This window comes from Vanacampus margaritifer, chromosome 2, assembly GCF_051991255.1.
Source record: "Vanacampus margaritifer isolate UIUO_Vmar chromosome 2, RoL_Vmar_1.0, whole genome shotgun sequence".
NCBI lineage: Eukaryota > Metazoa > Chordata > Actinopteri > Syngnathiformes > Syngnathidae > Vanacampus > Vanacampus margaritifer.
Window position 1 is genome coordinate 33784396 of NC_135433.1, and position 17155 is coordinate 33801550.

At 39.0% G+C, this 17155-nt stretch overlaps 1 protein-coding gene and 1 long non-coding RNA gene across 2 annotated transcripts; one reads left to right on the plus strand and one right to left on the minus strand.

Moving 5' to 3' along the window:
• The first annotated feature begins 4254 nt into the window (after window positions 1-4254).
• On the plus strand, window positions 4255-12712 carry LOC144044520 (uncharacterized). Its single transcript, XR_013291288.1, has 6 exons — window positions 4255-4671; window positions 5973-6146; window positions 6250-6368; window positions 7246-7408; window positions 8819-8934; window positions 9000-12712. It is a non-coding gene; the product is annotated as an uncharacterized LOC144044520 (long non-coding RNA).
• A 1268-nt stretch (window positions 12713-13980) lies between these two features.
• On the minus strand, window positions 13981-17155 carry ahsg2 (alpha-2-HS-glycoprotein 2). Its single transcript, XM_077559074.1, has 7 exons — window positions 16909-17155; window positions 15967-16077; window positions 15335-15416; window positions 15079-15233; window positions 14908-15003; window positions 14629-14700; window positions 13981-14509 (listed from the first exon to the last, which is right to left on the minus strand). The coding sequence occupies exons 1-7, from the start codon at window positions 17104-17106 to the stop codon at window positions 14156-14158; spliced, it is 1068 nt and encodes a 355-aa protein (XP_077415200.1). The 5' UTR covers window positions 17107-17155; the 3' UTR covers window positions 13981-14155.

Below are 17155 nucleotides of genomic sequence, written 5' to 3' on the forward strand. Positions count from 1 at the left end.
CTTAAGCTTGTATCTGTGTATAAATTTGCCCCTCACCCATGTTACCCCCACCCCATTTTTTTTTAACCCACCCACCATCACATGCTTATGTCTTGTACCTGGATGTGGTCTTTATCAGATGTGGTGTCGGTTTCTTGTTCAAGTGTAGTGTAAGGACAGCGTTGTTGTGATACTTCAGCACATTCTAATGGAAAGCTGTCTGAGCCTTAATTCTATATCATCCTTGATTTCTAGCTTAAATGTCAATGCACTAGTACAAGCTGTGTCCTCACTAGAAAGTCACTAGCAGGATGGAATAAATGTTCGCACGGCTGTGCAGCCATTTGAACATTTGGTCAATATTCTACTAGTACGCTGAATTATGAAAGAAAACTAGTGCTCAAATCACTCTTATGCCACGTTTATTAGATTCTTATTATCCAGCCCAAGGTACATGTACTAAATATGCTGTGTCTTCATTAGTTGGACAACTACATACTAGTGTGGCAAAAATGTGCGCTAGTTGACATCTGCATGTGACTAATACTACTGCTGGCAATTTAGTTAGCTAATTTACTAGTCAACTAGTTTGATGTACAACTTGAGGTCCATGTACAATCTTTGTCTTCATTAGTAGGATGGCTACACTTTACTAGTGAGGCAAAACTGTGCACTAGTTGACATAAGTTGGAACTAATACTCTGGCAAAGCACTAGAATTTTATTTCTAGTAGCACACTTGTCGACTACTGGACAGCTTTTCCTAGCTATAAATGTAGTTGTCCTACAAGTATAGCCAGTGAGGACAAAGAGCATTAGTACATGAACGTTTAGCTGCAATCAAATCAAATAAAGCCATTTAAGCATTTATTTCATATTGTTGATAGCATATACGGTCAAAAGGTGCACCATTTGTGTAATCAACATTACTGGTCAGACTCGAGTTCTACTAGTGCGACCTAGTCATTGTACAAGTGCTCTGAATTGCGATGACAAAGCGTCTAGTACGCAGACCTCAAGTTGGATATCAAGGATATTGAATAAAAGCTGAAACGGCTTTCCATACATTCTGGAGTCTGTGGTCATTCCACTTCTGCGACAGCTCACATTTATATTTATTTGTCAGCTCCTGCAAATTTGTCCAATTGGCTGTTAATTACCACCCCTTCCTCGTCCTCCTTCCCCATTTGTTCCCACCTTGGACCAATCATTGATGTACAAGGATGTTCACCTCCGTTCTGATAGATGATTGTTGGCATCACCCATTGACTGTAATAAAAATAAAACCTTAGGTGGCTTCAGAAAGTTGTAAAATCGTAAGCGCTCCTTTTTTCTTTTTTTTAAGACTTGGACACTACTTTAAATTTGTCAACACTAATAGACGTTTTTCATTTTTTGACTAACTTCATCAACTACTGAAACTACATGAATGCATATTGACTGTAAACCAAGGGTGTTGGCTTCTGACACCTTGTCATTATTTGCATTGTGCTTTAGTCATCCAAGATGTATTCACAAATTGTCATCGTATGGTACTTAGAAGTATTATAGCTTAAAAAAAATAAAAAAAATAATGCTGTGTACACTAAACTTATTGAAAGTGGTGTTGGTTGGAATAAGAACATTTGTAAGTTGTCTTGTGATAAACTTCCGAGAATTGTGTATTCAGTGCCATAAAAATCAACCTCATGTGTTGCTACTAGTTGGATTTTTACCTGCTGCCCTGGCAAGATATAACTTTTAATGGCACTTTCCGAAGGGAAATTTTGGCATCAGTTATCTCCAGACTTTGTGGAATATGTACAGAATTAAACGAGAGAGAGAGAACAATGTGTTTGTGTCTTTTGTGATGTTTGAAACTGCACATTATCCTAATTTCATTAACTGAAAGTCTTTGGAGTTTTTATAATTATTGTAATAAAGTTAATGTTCTTTGTTTTTTTAGTATCAAATAACATCCAATTTTAAAAGTTTGGAGACAAAAAATGTTCAGATCAAGAATGATTGATTCAAGATAAATATAAAATCAGTTCAAATATGTTGTAATAAAAATGCAAAACTTGTTTTTGCTCCTATTTTTTATGAGACAAACTCATTATTGTTAACAAACAAGTCTAAATCTGTGGTAGTGAGCACTTCTTCTTTGTTGAGATAATCCATCCCACCTCACAGTTGTGCCATAGCAAGATGCTGATAGACACCATGATTAGTGCACAGGTGTGCCTTAGACTGGCCAACCTGAAAGGTGCATTTTTGTTTAATTGGGGGTGGTGTGGGCTCGGAAATCCCGTCACTACTGACTGTTTTTCTGAGTCCCCAGACCATGCTGACAATGTTGAGTGTCAAGCATGGATGCAAATGGGTCCCATTTTTATAGTCTTTGGTATGACCCGGATGGAGAATGAACCCACGACTTACCAGTCTCAGGGCGGACACTGTACCACTACGTCACTGCGGTGGTTTGTGAACAATATTTGAGAAAATTGTAGATGTGGAAAAAGTTTGAGATCTTTGCGTTTGTCTCATAAAAAATGGGAGCAAAAACAAAAGTGTTGCGTTTATATTTTTGTTGACTGTAGATTTCAATATGAAGCCTATTACGCTTGCCTAACGATCAAAACTCCAGTGCTTTTCAATGGGCGTAGAGGGTCATTTCACCAAGTAAGACCGCCGTTTTGACTTGTGACATTAGCTCGGAAATGTCAATAGGGCAATTTTACTTTATATTGCACTTGCTTGGCACTTGTTGGATAATTCTAAAGTAATTTGTGCACTTAAAACTAAAATCAATTAGCATATTAGTTGAACGTTTTTGGCGTATCATCTCAGGGCATAATACCGTGCTCAATTGAACTCCGGGGCCTCGCAATCCAATGCTGCTGGAATGTGGTCATGACCCGTGAGTAGAACTAAATCTGTAAGCAAGGAGTTTTGAGAATTGTTTCTATGATAAGAATATAAAAGTAAGATGCATGTAATGCTGATTCTGTTTTGATTGTTTTGTTCAACAGTAGTATTCTATAGGGAAAGCGTATTCAAGGATCAATAAAACTATTAGAACAGTCTCTGAATCTTCTATTTGCTGATTTTACATTAATTCCAAGATTTTACTCATAGGTTTTGTTAAAAGAAAATAGTAGTAAAAAAAATGTGATTAATCACAAATAATTACGGGATATGGTGTGATTAATTAGTTAAAAAGATTTAATTGCATGACAACACTATTATCAATCAGCTGTGTTTATTGCTGTACTGAATTTATTTCACTAATTCTATTTTTTTTCCAGTGAAAAAATAAATATTGAAAGGTGAGTTTACTAATTTTTGCCTGTGCAAATATCTCACATCCTGGTGGTGTAAAGACTGAAAGGGCTAATTAGTATGAAATAAAAATAGCCTCAAGCGTCTTAACAGTAGTCCAGTAATAGCACATTTACCGTACTTTGTGCGATCTGCATTCTAATATTGTATTAGGTCCACAAAATTAAATTTATTCCCAATCATCTATTCTCCTCGATTTTCTATTGTCGTTGCTGCTTCCGGTGGTGTATGTGAATGTTTGATTTTTATTTACTTTTGCCCGAATAAGATTTCAGCCTTTCCGTGTAGCCATGTCAGACTAAATCTGCCAAATCAGATTTTAAATTGGCGAGCTGGCTCTCACTGATATTAAAATCTTTCTGTTCTTTGATGGGTTGGTCAGAGCAAAATAATTCAATTAGCAACAATGTCAGTAGGAATCTGCATACACAAATAATATCTCCGGTATGTATGATTTACTTAATTTGTAAATGTTTTGTCACGTTATTAGATGAATATCATTTCTGAACTGCCCCATGTTGTACGTGGCACAGTTGTGTGCGTTTTTATAGACTATGCTTCTGTCTAAATTTACAAGCCTGGGTCCTCGAAGACCGAATTTGTCGGCTGCATAACGTCACTCGCGGCGCGACTCGACAGTACGCACGGATTTACACATGAACGGAGTGTTGGTCAAAGCGCTACCGACTGTCCATTCATATGTAAATTCGTGCGTGCTGTCGAGTCGCGCCGGGAGTGACGTCACGCAGCCGACAAATTCTGCTTTGGGAGGACCCGGCCTTGTGAATTTGGGCACAAGAGAAGGTACCAAATGAGTGGCCTGCGATGTGTTTCTAATGTTTTGTCCCTCCTGTTGAACAAACTTTGAGAGCCAATCGGACACATTTGTTGCCACACCCACAATTAGCCCATTGATAAGACAAGGCGAACAAGCTTTGAGAGCCACTAGAACACATCTGTGGCCACACCCACAATTAGCCCATTGATAACACCTGGTGCGCTGCGGCTCTTTGCTTCCTCATTAATCCTACCTGTGCAACCGACTGTCTTTTAGGTGGTCAGCACAGGAGAACTCGACTTTTCCTGTATGCACTGCATTCTTTTTTAGTTCCAATGGCGTGTAGAGAGCCAGGGGGCTCTAAGATTTTATTGTATTTTGGACTTTTTCTGCTTGTAACCGGTCCATTTTGCCAATGCTCCCAACTGACAAGGCTGAAGACGTCCGTTAAATTAAGGCACAACTCCCAACTGATTCCCAGCGAAAGTGAAGTTTCCTTTAGTGGAAAGCTGTTAATCACTCAGCAAGTTGACCTGCAGAACAAAGCCACAAGTCAGATCTTGGATGCTGATTCAGATTACCAAGCAGATACGGGTATGTATAACCATTTCCCCATTCTCGTGAAAGTTTATTTCACATGTCTTGTAAGTATATGCAATACACTTCGTTATACATTGAACAGTGTTTGGCGATTTTAATTAATTGGGAAGTTTTTATTTATATAGCACTTTTGACAGTCCTCAGTGTGCTTCATATATGAATCGTAGGAATTGATAATTTTGCTCTAAACCTTTTGGGCTTTATACTGCATGGCCTTTTGTGTCAATATTGCTTTAAAATAATTGAAATGTTTTTGTTTTTTTTGCACTGATGAACATGTAATTAAGGTGATATGTGTTTTTTTTTTGTTTGTTTTTTTAATCGCTGACTTTAGCTCTTTAAATGTCAGAAGTTGCACTTTTTGGCTCTATGATGGCCATTTGCTGTAAAAAGTGGAAGCTCAGTCTGCTGGTGGTAGAACAGTACACCGGGTTCCATATTGTGCAAATGTTTTTCTGTAGTATACATGTAGGTTTTTTTTCATTTGTGCGACATTCTGCCAAACGTTTGTCACAGTAATTAGTAAACAAATACCTAGCAATATGCAACGCTACTCTATAACTCTCTGCCGATGTTTGTTTTCAAAATGGTCACTTTAACAAAATTCCTAGGAAATCACAATGTCGTCACTGCTGCTGAGCTATTTTTAGAACAGGCACACACCTACTCATGTGGTCCAGGGGTTCTACCTGGTTCCTGCTGGCATCACGTTTGTGACCCCTGGTCTATGCGTATGTAACTCTGCATAATCATCAAATAAACTGTTAGAGCATATTTCTCAATTATATTATATATATTATCTCCCCCCACACACACACACACACACACACTATTTTTTTTTTTCAATTCACTGTTCCAAATTATGCACAACAGTGTTTCAACCCATTTTATAGGTTGTACAGACGTGAATAGTACAGTAATGGTAATTTGAATTTGCTTTATTAGATTGTATTTGCTGAAATCAAACATGTGAAGTTGCATTTTAACACAGGACCTCTTATTTGATGGCAGTTTTGCAAGTCTGATAAATCACAAATCAAGTCCAACGAAACATCTTAAATGTCCAAATGGAGGCAGCTTCTTTTTTTTTTTTTATCCCGAAAGTTAACTTTAGTTTTAATCTTGTGTGAGGCACATTAAGACACAAAATGACACTAAATACACCAATTATGAGTCTCATTGAGAGCTACCAAAGTGCCTGTTTAAAATTGTGAATTTTATCGTATTTACATTACTGTATGCTATAATTGCATCTCTGTACATCTATTGAATAACATTTTTTTTTTTTTGCCAAGGGTGGGATGTTTACAGGCAACCCAGTATGCAGGACTATTTTTCAAAAGCGGGCAAAGCAGTGACAGATGAGCTCATTAAAATGGACCCAAAGGTGGAATGTACAGCCACCTCCATGAAACTTCAAGTCCAAGATGTTGGGTCCACTCCTGGATCTCTGATTTGGGTTGATAGGGGTATGTTTTCTTTTTTGGGAATACTTTACCTCAAATGCAAAATTACTCAATTTCTCACTTATTGCCATTCAAAATGACCTGTTAAATTGAAATTGTGTCGTAGGAAATCTGTCTCCATTGCCTCTATCCAAGCTCCCACAAAGCTGTGGGCACACAATCAGGTCGACACACAAAGGAATGGTCTTGGTTGCCCCTTACCATGGTTGTTTTGTCACTCTTGAGGTAAGGCTTAAGATGCCATTCTAGCACCATTGCTCGATTTTGCAACTTTTCTAATTGCCCTAGCAACCTTTTCTTTTGAAACTTGACAGCTTTTGTGAGGAAAACGTGCATTTTCCCTCTAAATTACATCGTAACATGCAGACAAAACAAAAATTTTTTTGGAGGGGGTTAAATCATTTAAACATTTCCACATACATTTTTTTAAGTATACAATCTGAAAAAGGCTCAGCCTCCAGTGATTTTAATTTTTTTACTATATAATTGATGATGATAATAATAATAGAAATATCATTAAATAAAATATTCACACTGAAAAATTGTATTAAAGTATAAACTATTAAAGTAATGCAAATGATCAACTAAATGTAAAAACATATTCACAGTAAAATATAAAAAGTTGCTGATTAAGTATAAAGAAAACTATTTACCATTTCACTTATTCAAGTCATTCAGATTGGAAGAATTTAACCTGAAGCACCAAAAAAGCAGTGTTAAAAAAAATCACGGTTCATTGAAGTAGATAGAACTAAAAAAAATATATTGACCTGTTGATTTCATAATTTATTTAGGAAGTTTGTAATGGCCACTGTTAATGTACAGTAAAACCCTGAACCAGACTTGCGAAACCTAAGCGATTAAGAATAATCTAAATCAACGAATTACCTCTTTTTTTTTTATTATAAAGATTTCTGATTAATTTGAATAAAGCCACGGTGTAATCTATACGTGAGATGACATCATTTAATGTCTTTTACCAGCTTAAAAAAAACATCTTTGGTGACATCGCCAGAAATTATCAGCGCTGTGTAGCACACTTGCACTAAAAACAATACACACAATTAAGGCTGAACTCTTAAAATATTTGGTGTTCTTCCAGGAGGATTCTTATGTGTTACCATTACTTTGGTGGGGGTTACCAGTGAGGATGACATGCCCCTTGGTGAGACCATCATCCAGCCCACCAATGGTCACATGCCACACAAATGGCATGATTGTGAAAACTGAATGGATCGTCCCACTCTCTAAAATTAAAATAAATGGTGAGTTATTGATTGTTCACTAACTTAATAAAATGACTCATTTGGGAGTTGTCAATTTAAACCAGTGGTACTTAAACCTTTTTGGTCCAAGGATACCCTTATGGTGTTGTTCCATGCCAAATCATCCGCAAAAAATCTGAACATTTTGATTTTAATGAAAGTTGACGTTGATGGAAAACTCGATCAAAATTTTTTTTATTAGGTCAGTCACAGCAGGGGTTTGGATTTTAAGCCTTTGTGGATTTTTACATCAGGCTTCCTCAATCCTGGTACTTGAGGGATAAGAGTCCTGCAGGTTTTAGAAGTTTTTGTCCTCAACGCACCTGATTCACATAATCGGATCATCAGCAAGCTCTGCAGAAGCCTGTTAATAATTGTAATTTTTTAGAATTTGATCTGTTGGAGGACAGAAACATCTAAAACTTGCAAGACTTCTGTCCTCAGGCCAGGATTGGGGAAGCCTGTTTTACATTTTCGCCAAAAAGGGGCATGGCCACCTTTCTTTGAACACTTGCCTTATATCTCAGGAACTACTGGGTCAATCCATTTAAAAGATTGGTTTATATTTAGTAACCTTTTTTTGTAATTCACCTTGTGGAGTGAAAGTATCCATACCCTCAGACTTTAAATTATCGGACTATCTAAGCGTATGGATATTTTGAGTTCGTATTGCTGCTATACAAAAAAATACATCTTTGAAACTTAGTTTTAGAGAACATGTGAGCTCATTTCATGAACAACTTTAAGATGACTTGATCCTCGAGGTCAACTAAAACAAAAGGTTACTGAAATGTGCACCAATCTTTTAATTGTACATTTTTAATCCTTGTTCACTTCCCTTTGCGACAATACCCGTTTTGTGCATATTGACCCAGTAGTTCTTGAGATAAGGATTCAAAGGAAGGCAATTCAGTGGGCTGTCATTCCAAACCCCACGGTCAAACTGCCCTAAAATTTTAGATTTAGTGTTGGGTCATCACTATCAACGAGGAGTGCAAGGAATTCCGATGCAGTGGTTATTTGCAAACACGGAACATACTGCTTGCAGTTTTGTCAAGTTGTGCAAACTATACCTGACTGTCCGGACCGGCGATCACAAAGCCCATGTCAATCTTGTTCTAAAGTGTGTTCTGCATAAATGAGCATGAGCCAATTGTTGGTCTATATAGATACCGGTAATTGTGAAGCTTTCCCTCATTTTTCTTCTTTTGTTAGCAACTAGTTGACGTCTCAACTATCATCAGTTACTGTTAAAATAAATGTTCTTGCAAACCTCTTAGTTATGACCTGTGGACCCTAAGGTGTCTGGGATCCAAGTTTGAGCACCACTCGTTTAGACAGACTGAATGGCAATAAAAAAAAGTCGATTGTACAGTATGTTTTAAAACTTATTGCATTGTAACTTGACAGTGAATGGCAAATGGGAGCTGCTAAATGCTGCATTGCATAAATGTGGGATCGGTGTAGTGGATAATGCTGAAGGTGTGGTCCTGTCTCTCCACTATGGTCCCTGTGTGAAGAATGAGGTAAAGAAAAGCTGTTGTTGTGTGAAGTAAGCTTGTATTTATTTTAAATGATTGTCTTATTGCAGGATGGGAAGTACACTGTTGAATTGGCTGGCGAAGGAGAAACCGAGGTTTCATGTCCATCTATGGCCCCCGGTCTGCCTGACCGTACAGAAAGCTCAGCAAAGAAACCATCAGAACCTCCAAATATAGGCTTGTATCCCTCACACCCATTCCATTATCCACCTTCAAGTTCTTCCAAACATGTGGTACCTCACAAGCCTGGACCTGTTAGAAATCCGTTTCATGTTGAAGCCCCTTCTGGTCATGTAAAGCAGCCACTCTACCCTTTCGTTCCTGTACGGCCTGAATATAAACCAGACAATAAGCCCAAACTTGCTCCACAGCCCTCCCCACAAGAAACACCTGATACACCAATTTATCTCTTCCCCTATCCACTTAACCCTACACCTGGCCCTGTAGCAGACCCTGTCAAAAAGGCCACAGCTGCACCACATAAAACTGAACTCCCTCCAAGTAATGTGGAGAAGCCATATTATCCCTTGTCTAATCATCAGCCTGAAAATAAACCAAGCAAAGATACAAAGGCAGTTCCTTCTCCAAAACCTGCCCAGTCACAACCACCTGAAGTCCCTTTAGGTCATTTCCTGAAACCATATTATCCATTTTTGCCAAACCCACTCTTTGAAAATAAACCAAACAAAGATGCTAAGATTGTTCCTTCGAAAATTGAGGTGCAACCAGATCAAGGTGGAAAACAAGCATCCCCTAACAATCCATTTTACCCTGTGCGAACACCTGATAACAAGCCTACATCTTCACCACAGCTTCCACAACAACAAAGTCCAGAGGCTCCAACAGTTGGTCTCTATCCCTACCTCTATCCATTTTTCCCTGAAAATGAACCAGAGAAACCACCAGGTAAAGTACACCAGCCAGTCAATCAACCTTCAAACCCCATGCCAGGACATGGACTTAAACCAAATGACAAGCCCATGCCACCTCCAAAACAACCGGAGAACACTCCGGATCAAATGCATCAGCCAAAATATCCATACACCTATCCACTTTATCCTATGCCCAGTCCTAAAGAACCAAATAAAAATTCTAAACCTGAGGTCCCTCCAGGTGAAGTGCATGAGCCAGCCAATCCATATGCATATCCACTGTATCCTTTGCCCAATCCTAAAGAACAAGTCCCAAAGCCTACTCTTGATCCACAAAATGCTGAGGTGCCTCCTGGTCCAGTACATCAGCCATCCAATCCATACACCTACCTAGTTTATCCCAGGGCCAGCACTAAAGAACCCACCAAGACATCAATGCATAACCCACTAATGCCGGAAGTCTCTATAGGTGAAGTGAATCTGCCACCAAATCTATACCCGCACCCAATTTACCCTATGACCAGTCCTAAACAACCCACTAAAAGGCCGATTCCCAATCCACAAAAGCCTGAGGCCACGCTAGGTAAAGTGGATGAGCCAATTGATCCAGACCCCTATCATCTTTACCCTATGCTCAGTCCTAAAGAAACCACCAAAAAGCCAATATCTACACCACAAAAGCCTGCGTTCTCTCCAGATTCAGTGGGGCATCCAGACAGTCACAACCCCTATCCACTTCACTCTATGGCCAGTCCTAAAGAACCCACCAAAAAGCCAATGCATAATCCACATAAGGCTGAGGTCTCAAGTAAAGTGGAGCAGCCGACCGATCCATACCACTATCCACCTTATCCTATGCCCAGTCCTAAAGAACCAGCCAAAAATCCAGGGCTGCAGCTATGGCCATTTAAACAACAAATATCTGCTCTCCCTCCTGGACCAGTGAAGCTACAAACGGCTCCATACCAGAATCCTCTTTACCCTAATCCAGGTCATAAAGATCAAGCCAAAAAGCTAATACCAAATCCATGGCTATTGCAGCCTGAGGTGCATGGACAAGGAAAGCAGCCATCCGATCCATACCCCTTTCCACTTTATCCTAAAGAACCAGCCAAAAATCCAATGCCAGATCCATGGCCATTTAAACCTCAAGAGATTGGTCTCCCTAATGGACAAGTGAAGAAGCCATCTGATCCATATACCTTCCCACTTTACCCTAGACCAAATCCTAAACCAGCGAAAATGCCAATTCTGGATCCATGGCCATTGAACCCACAAGAGCCAGAGGCTCCACTTGGTCATGTGGAGCGACCAGTCTACCCCTTCTGGCATGAAAAATTGGTTGCTAAACCTGCCAAGCACCTCCAACCACCAGGGTTCCATCAAAGTCATGTCCAGCAGCAACACAATCCCTACCTGGTTTACCCGATGCCTAACCCAGGAGAATTGCCCAAAAAGCCCATACCTTTCCCACAGCCACCAGACTCTAAGCAGCCTGAAGTCCCTGGTCATGTGAATCAACCAGCTAACACCTTCCATCCATTTAATGTAGAAGCAGTTATCAAGAACCCACCAAAACCTGGGAATGTTAATTGGCCTCTGGAACCTCAAACACCCGGAAATCCAAACAGTGAAGCATATGTTATTAAAAATCCTGCCCAGAAGTCCGACGGTAAAAAACCTGAACCCATCCAACCTCCAGAGGGTAAGAGGCCTCATCCACAATGGCCGCAGTCTGTAACATTACCCCCAGCTAAGCAACCGCAATGGGTTATTCCTCCCCCACATCCCACTAACGGTGCTGTGGTCCCTGAGGGTTCAACCAATGGCTGCATTCAATTTTGTGCCCTTGGATTTTCAAATTGCTGCCCACAAATTACTTTCCATCAACATCTTTATCTCTCATCACCTGAACAATCTGAAAAAGTGAAACATGTAGTCTCACAAAAATTTCCGTTTGTTGCTTCCATAGGCTATTATGGACCTGAAAATCGCGCAGGTTATGCTTCGCCTGCTCAAAAATCAGATGAAGAGAATTATAATTCAGAGAAAGTTGTCAAATCTATCCCCAATATGAATCAACTATATCACCAGCCACCAGGTGGCAATTCTGCATTTGTAGGAAGTATCCCAGACAAGGTAGCACCTCCTGAAAGACCAAGTTACCCTTTTTTGGGTCTTAAACCCAATTCACATTATTCCAAGTGGCCATATGAGAATAGTCCAAATTTACCACCAAGCCAGTTGTCACCTCAAATTATGCCCTTCAGGGTTCATAATCCAGTCTACACCCCTGTAAATCAAGAGGCACAGAATGAGCACATAAAAAAGCAAAACGGCCAATTTAAGGTTAGCAGTTATCCGCCTGGTATGAGTCCTCGGTCTCATATTGCCCATTATCTTCAGCAGCAGAACCCACATCGTATGTCAGCACAAAGGGGTTTCTCCTTTGGATCTGATGGACCTTCTCATCTTCGGATCCACAAGGAGGTTGGCCCTTTGCTCCCTTACTCCATGCTTAATGATGCTGAAGCAACAAACACGTCATTCATGCAGAATCTGCTACATTTGTCCCATCGGAGTAAGCCCAAAAAATCCTTCAAACGTGATCAGGCTGGGCATTCTTCTGAAACGAAAGAATATGTACTGCTACAGCATGGGCCACCAGGTAAAGAGCCCAGAGGGCATGTCGAGTCCAGAAATAACTTCAGGGTTCGTGTTCTTGACCAAGATGTCCCCGACCAACGACTGGCGACGCCTCTGCGTCTTCAGCATGTTAACACCTGGAATTGGAAACCTCGGCTTGGAGAAGGACTGAAGTCTTCTAGGAATCACTTTAAACCCCAAATAATTCCACCACTTGTTCCGGGATCTAAAGAACTGAGTTCAACAGATGTAAGTCTTTTTTTTTCCCCCCAATTTCCTCTCATGATCTTGTTAAATGATCATTCTTGTTTCTTGCAGGATTGGACCATTGCAGCGAAGAGGGTCACTAGCTGAGATGACATGCATTAATTGCAAATAAATGTTTTGACTTTACCTCTTTCTTTTGTGCCATCTATGAAGGACAAAAAAAAGTAACGGACCAATCTTGACAAGAGTAGAAAGTACAGGTCAGTTTGAAATTTAGAGTAAAAGTCATCAAAATACCCAAAGTACAGATACCAGAAAATTCTGAAACACAAAAATTCGTACTTCTCACTACTACGACAGCGTATTAGGGCCACGTATATATGTGTATGTATGTATGTATGTATGTATGTATGTATGTATGTGTGGCAGGTTTGCGAGAAACTCAAATTTACAAGAAATACACGTAGCGTACTACTCGACTGTTTGTGCCAATACATTTCGGTCGGGTTTCCAAATAAGGATATTGTAGCCAAATGCTTTAGCATAAATTAACCATATGTTAAGCATTCGCTCTTTGAACCGTTGTGTACGGCCACTGGCCAGCGGCAAAGAATCCTCACTTTGCCAAGGTCCACACCAGGACGATCAAGGATTTAAGTTATTTATTAAAATGTACATTTATGTTTACAGAATTTACACGTTCATACATTTTGGTATTTTTTTTGTACAAGTATCTAAGTTGATATGTTGAATCTGCTGCTGTCATTCACTAGCATTTACCTAAAGTATACTAGCATCTGATTGGTTAGTGTCAGTCAGCTGATGGGGGATCAGGAAGTGTTGTCGCTCTAGCTGCGGTGAATGACGAGTGAAGTTTAAATTTAAGAATGAATCCATCTCCAACCTGTCTTTTCATTATATAAACTGTGTCCCATTAACCACCAACGAATCCTCACATGATTAGATTATAGCTACGCCACGTGTATTTCTCGTAAGTTTCCGAGTTTTTTTTCTTGCAAATCTGCCACTTTATAAAGTGACTTTATAAAGTTTGAGGTTTTTTTCTCAGAATATTGCCCCACCCTCTAAAAAAATATACGTGGCCCTAATACGCCGTCATTCACTACTGATTTACAGCAGTTTTGTTTATTTAGAGGTATTCTAGGAGACTTGCTTTCAATTAGCAGTGTTTGTTTAACTTTGAACTTGTCAAACGCTAAATGTGTTAAACTAAAATATGAGTGTATATATTAATGCATATGATTTCATTCATGAATACAGCACAAGTAAACATTTTGAGACCAGATTCAAACAGTATTTCATATTTCTTTATTGCAATAAAATCCTTTGTCTGATTTTCAGTTTGACACTGCGAGTAATGTCGAACTTTACAAGTATATTGACATATAGCTGTGAGTTACAGTTGTAGCCAGTGTTTTTAGAAGCAATCCAGGTTATTAAAGTATAACGCAAAGGAATGCTTAAAAGAATCTGTGCCTCCCAGGGCATGGCGGTATCAGGAGAACTGGGTCTGTAACTGTGGCAGGTGCGGCGGGTACGTCTCTCTTAACCACTGCAAGGGGAACTTCGGCACTGACTGAGGCAGATGATGTGTCAGATGATGTGGCGTTCAGCACTGTGGGGGTGGCCACCGACACCACTTCTGATGATTCTGATGCAGACTCGGCAGACAAGAGTCCAGTGACATGAGGGTCGTAGAGAGAAGTCAGCTTGTGGTGTCTCAGGCCATGCTTTCTGGTCATGTTTTGTGTGTGCACGTGGACCCTTGGGAATACGTGAGAGACCCCAGTGCTATTTGCATCTTGAGGAGGCACCTGAAGAACATGCATCAGTTGAGTAAAGGTTATTTTTTGTGTGCGTTAGTCCTGAAAGACCTACATTTCTGAGTAGTCTCCTGTCAATGTGGTTTAGACAAGACTACTATACAACTCACCATAATAGAAAACATCTTGCAGTCAACTGTGTGGGCAGCTTCGAGACCTTTGGCAGTGCAAATACCACGATTCTGGGGACAGACCCAAAAAATATGAAATTGACCATATTTGGATTTACAAGGTTTTTGACGGGCAGCCCTGATATGCTTGAACTAATCTAAACGAAACATGATCTTTACAAAATATTTTTTGGACCATTTAAGTGAAATTTGATTTCCCATGGCACAATGGTTGGATATCACAGCCCTGGAGAGTAACTTGAAACTTAATGTACTTACAGCCATGACGTCATTCAGCGGCATACAGACGTTATTAGTGCAATTAGCCTCAGCTATCACATATTCTGCCAGATAGCGTGGCCCACCAGAGACAATCTGAAACAATGGTTTGTTTTAAATCCTTACAAACAAAACAGATGCAGCAGAGCATGTAGGACAAATGATGCCCACCTGTCTCGACATCCTTCCGACCTCAAGCAGAGTGTATGTTGTGTTGACTGTGTTGTTGTTGAAGGTTGCCAGAGAGGTGTGCACAAAGTTCAGTGCTGTGGTGTCGTTCAGTGGTAGGAGCATAGGACAGCCCAAACAGAGGTCCTCTGTTGATTCTAATTACCATCATAGAAAAAAGTATTTTAAATAGATGCAATGTATTTCTTATTCAAAAAATATTTTATTGACATGGCACGCACACATGATCAGATTTTACCTTCTGTCTTACACTTGAAGGCTGTGACAGTCATCACTCCTCCAACCCTTTTCAGAACCACGTCACAGTCTCCTTCTACCGCCTGATTTGAGACACAAATTGAATAAGTTAAAAACCTTGAAACTGTTAACATTGTTAACATTTTTAATTATTTATTTTATATTTTAACCATTTTGAATTTAGTTATAGATGTGTAGAATGCAGGTGTAATAATGTCAAACTCAATATATCTCGACCTTAACCTATCTGTTATCTTGTTTTGTCTAAATTCCCTGTTTTGTCCTGTTTGTGAAAATTCAAGTTCAATCTAGCATACTGAGAGAATGTAATCTGATTTCGTATTTGATGGGAGGAGAGAGGCGTTTTTCTGTACAAACTGTGATTGTAATAAAAGGGCTGTGTCTCCTGGGGGGAGGGGCACACATCTTGGATGACACTGCTTGGGTGATATGCAATTGTGTGACCAGAGATCTCTGTAATAAATCAACCTTGCAAGGACCCTCTTCACAAGAATCTCATCTTTGATTTATTTGAACACGCACAAGATTACAAAGATAAAGGTAATCTTTCAATACTAATTAATGCAGCATATTTGTTACTATTGCTCAGGACTGCATTTGGTTTTTACTTACGGTGAGTGCTTTGGGTCGGACTGTGCAGTTAGCAACAGGAGTGGGGTCCAACGCGTGACAGTCTGTCTCCAGAAGGTCCACTTCAACAACATAGGTGTCATCTGCATCGAGCTATGACAGAGCAGACATTTGATTATATTAAAAAAAAAAAAAAGATTAAAACAAATCTTAGTTCTGCCTACATCAGGTGTCAAATTTCAAAGTTTTGTGGCCTGCTACACATTCTGATAATAAAATTAAACACCCATATAAAATGGTTACAAGAAAAAGTTCAAATGTTCATTCAAAATGTAAATGCATATATCATATGTATATTTTGAATGTTATGAGATTTCACACTTTTCATTAAATTGTCACATTTTTTACATTTAAAATTGTCTATTTGAATGTGACAAGATATCTCACAATTTTTTTGTTAATTTTTTAATGTTAAAAACAAAGTCACACAGGTGTGGATTAAATTTAAGTCTATATATGAAGAACAATCAATGTTGCAAGAGAGCCTACTTTTCATTACATTATTAGTAAATACATTTTTGAAATACATACATTTGAAATGTACAAGATAATACACTTTATATTTTGTCACAAGTTTCTATTTAAAATTTGTAATTTCATTGTTACAAACTATTGTCACATTTATTTTTGTCCATTATATTATATATATAATACACTTTTTTTATATATTATTTTTTTTAACTATAATTGAAAAAATAATAAATTTCATGATTTCGTTCTTTGAAGTTGTTAAACTGAATTTATATATATATATAAATATATACTGTATATATATATATATATATATATATATATATATAAAACAAAAATGTTTTATTTGTTTTTACTTGGTCTTTTTTTGTTTTTGAAATCAATTATCCTCAGACTGGAAAAGATGGACGTGTATTCATCTTGGGCTTTACCATGTGTCGCCGACTCACTCACCTTAGTGAGGACCTTGATGTCCTCAATCCTGTTGAGTGCATATTTGTAGCCATGAGAATGCTGGCCGTTAAGGTAGTCCTGAGCCGCAAATGCAGCTTCTTCCGCTTCAGGAGAGTCACAATTGGGCTGGCGAATACTGAGCTGAGTGCACCCAAGCGCCAGTAGTCCCAGGACCACTGTGATAGTTAGTCGATTCATTTCTGTGCACAAGGATGTGGAAAATCGGAATGAATGCCGAGGAAAAGAG